The following is a 3,039-nucleotide window of genomic DNA, read 5'->3' on the forward strand; positions in this document are numbered from 1 at the left end:
TAAAACACAAACTTATCCGCACACCAAAAATAATAGAATACGTGATAAACAATTGTGTTATATTGGCTTCCTTTCAAATGAAGATTTCTGTGGTTAACGTCATAACAAAAAAAAGGGCCCTCAATATTCATTACCGCACAAGCTATCACGAATCTCATTTTCGCTGTTTGCTATAATTGCGATTACGCTCTTACATCCACCGAAAAAGAATGAAAAGGAAAGAATCTTTTTTTCATTATTGAAATGACAAAAATTAACTATGACGCTGCTGCACAACTATAAGTGTGCAATTCTTTGGTCCTATCTATCTATGTATCAAAGTTATCGGTTACAAAAGTTCAACATAATTTCTGGTTCCCTTCCACAAGGTTCTGCTCTTGTAGTGTTAATATTGGTTAAGGATTTCATTTGCTGGAGAGAATTTTTCATTTTGAGATTTATAAATCTTGATATTCACAGTTCTGGGGCTTTTTCTGGGGCTTTTTTATTTTGTGCTATCGAGGGAGTTGAACATATTTTTTTTATCATGGGTGATCCTGGTTTTGTATCTTGATTTATTGGTGTGGCCATAGACATGGCTATCCACCAAATCATCCATCACGTTAACATTGTTCTCCCTTGCAAGAAAGAATTGGAAAATCTGAAGCGCCTGGTAATGGAAATTGAGCCAAAGTTGAAGGAGATCCAGCACTATCGCTTGCAATTAAATAGCAAGAAAATCTCAATTCCTCAAACCAACAAGCTGAGACCCTCAGCTGTTAATAAATGGCTTAAGGAGCTGGATGCGCTTCTCCAACCAGCATCAGCAATGGCGCAACAATGCAGTACAATCGCTAAGTATGACATGATTTCTCGTTATAAAACGAGTAGAAGGATTACTCGTTTGATTTCAGATATCAGAGAGCATCTCCAATCAGTTCCTTTGATTAGCGTGGTCCAAAATGAGGAGCTCCGAGAGAGACTTTCAAGAATCGAAGAGTTGTGCGCCTCTCCAGTTTCAGCCTCTACTTTTGCAACGTCCACCAAACCTGATGCTTCAAGAGGTTTCTTCATCAACGAACCCCTTATCATGGGGCAACACAATGCTTTTGCAGCACTAGAGAAGTCAGTGATGGAGGCAGAGGGCGAGTCTTCCTTTTCGTGCATTGGCGTGCTTGGCAAAGGTGGTTCTGGTAAAACACTCCTCCTCAAGACCGTCTTCAATAGCGAAAAGGTGAGGGATTTCTTTTCCAATGGATTGTTGCTTTGGCTGACTGTTTCGCAGTCTCCATCTTTCACAAATCTTAGGAATCAACTCTCTTCCCAAATAGGCATGCAAGCAAACATAAATCCAGATCAAAATATGAATGAAGAAGCTATAAAAATATGGTTGCATGAGAGTATGCAGGGCAAAAGGTTTGCGTTGTTCTTGGATGATGTGTGGGAGGAGGGTGGCAGATTGCTAGAGGAATTGGGTCTACTCCGGCTAGCCGACCATTCCACCTCCAAAATTGTTGTGAGTTCAAGGAACCAGAAAACGCTGCTGGAGATGGGAGTTAATGCAGACAAGTCCACATTGATTACATTACGCGATTTGGTCGAGGATGATAGTTGGAGGCTGTTTGTTTATCATGCATTTCCACATAACAATGGAAATCTGCCAGCAAACATCGACGAAGGAAAGGCGAGGGTTGTGTGTACAAAGTGTGGAGGGCTTCCCTTGGCAATCAAAGCAGTAGGGAGGGCAATGGCAGGAATTATTGATGCACAAGAACGGGACTTGGCAGTCCACAGGTTGTCGAACGCCAACAGCAAGACCTTCAACCTGTCTATGATTGCCTCAGGTTGAGTTACGACGCACTGGGCAACTGCAACATTAATCTCCAATTGTGCTTTCTGTACTTAGCTGCTGCCTTCCACGAAGACCAAATTATTTTGGTAGAGGTCATCATTATCTTGTGGTTGGCAGAAGGGCTGCTGCAAGATCAGGCTGGCCACGACCAATTCCACATCAGAAGAATCTACCTCAACAATTTAGCAGACCGTTGTTTGATTGAACCGACAGTGAGAGACATTGATGGATCCGTACAATGTTTCAGGATGCACGACGTTGTGCGCAGTTGGGGAATACAAATTGCTGAGCAGGAAGAGAGCTTCTACTGTGGCGTAGGTAAGGGTCTCACAACATTGGATGCAAATGAATGTTTAGCAAGCACTACAATTTTGTTGACTGGCAAACAGTTGGCTTTTCTTCCCGAGTCTTTCAGAGCTCCAGAAATCTACACATTAAAATTGAGTGAAAACAGAGATTTGGGAGAAATTCCAAGAAGGGTGATTGAGAGCATGATCTCTCTTAAGGTTCTGGATTTGAGTCGCACGTCCATTCAATCATTGCCTGAAAGTATTGGCTGTTTGAAACAACTTGCATGCCTAAGATTAGTGTACGTGCCAATCAATAGGTTACCAGCATCTGTCTCCAAACTTGTAAATCTCCAAATCTTTGATCTTCATGGCTCTGGAATTACAGAATTACCTTGGGGCATTCATAAGTTGAGAGCACTAAAGTTTTTAAACCTTGCAGACTGTGAAGATTTGCAATGTGTGCCGCATGGCATATCACAGCTCACTTCTTTGCAATACCTCTCTGTTTCTAGCAGTGCGTGGAGTGGTAGAAAGTTAAAAAGAGGTCAAAAAGCGGCTTCCATTAACGACCTCGGGAATTTACACAACTGAAATGTTTATGGTTAGAGAACAATGGAGAAACCATTTGTGAGGGCATTTTAGGGAGGATGCTTCAAATGGAAACATTGCACTTGAAGATCAGCTTCACAGCTTTTTAACCTGAAGATATTACTAATATGTTTAAGTTGAGGAAGTTTTCATTACAGAGCTCTCACATAGTTAAAATGGAAAATGAATTTTATCAGTTTCAAAATTTAAATCATCTTAGATTACAAAATCTAAGAGGGTTAGGGAAGTTAAAAAGGATTCCTGAAGAATTTGGAGAGATGGGGCATTTTTTTTTATGTTGAAGACATTTTCAATGGTTAAGTTAGATGA

The 3,039-nt window shown here is 40.9% G+C and overlaps 1 protein-coding gene across 1 annotated transcript; it reads left to right on the forward strand.

Annotated features, from left to right (window-relative positions):
- The first annotated feature begins 574 nt into the window (after nt 1-574).
- Nucleotides 575-1,828, forward strand: LOC149264714 (putative disease resistance protein At1g61190). Its single transcript, XM_089400504.1, has one exon. The coding sequence runs from the start codon at nt 575-577 to the stop codon at nt 1,826-1,828; it is 1,254 nt and encodes a 417-aa protein (XP_089256630.1).
- The last annotated feature ends 1,211 nt before the right edge of the window (nt 1,829-3,039 follow it).

The sequence above is a fragment of the Pinus tabuliformis genome, chromosome 6, assembly GCF_031772625.1.
Source record: "Pinus tabuliformis cultivar Carrire ecotype Pingquan chromosome 6, CPIR1, whole genome shotgun sequence".
Classification (NCBI taxonomy): Eukaryota; Viridiplantae; Streptophyta; class Pinopsida; order Pinales; family Pinaceae; genus Pinus; species Pinus tabuliformis.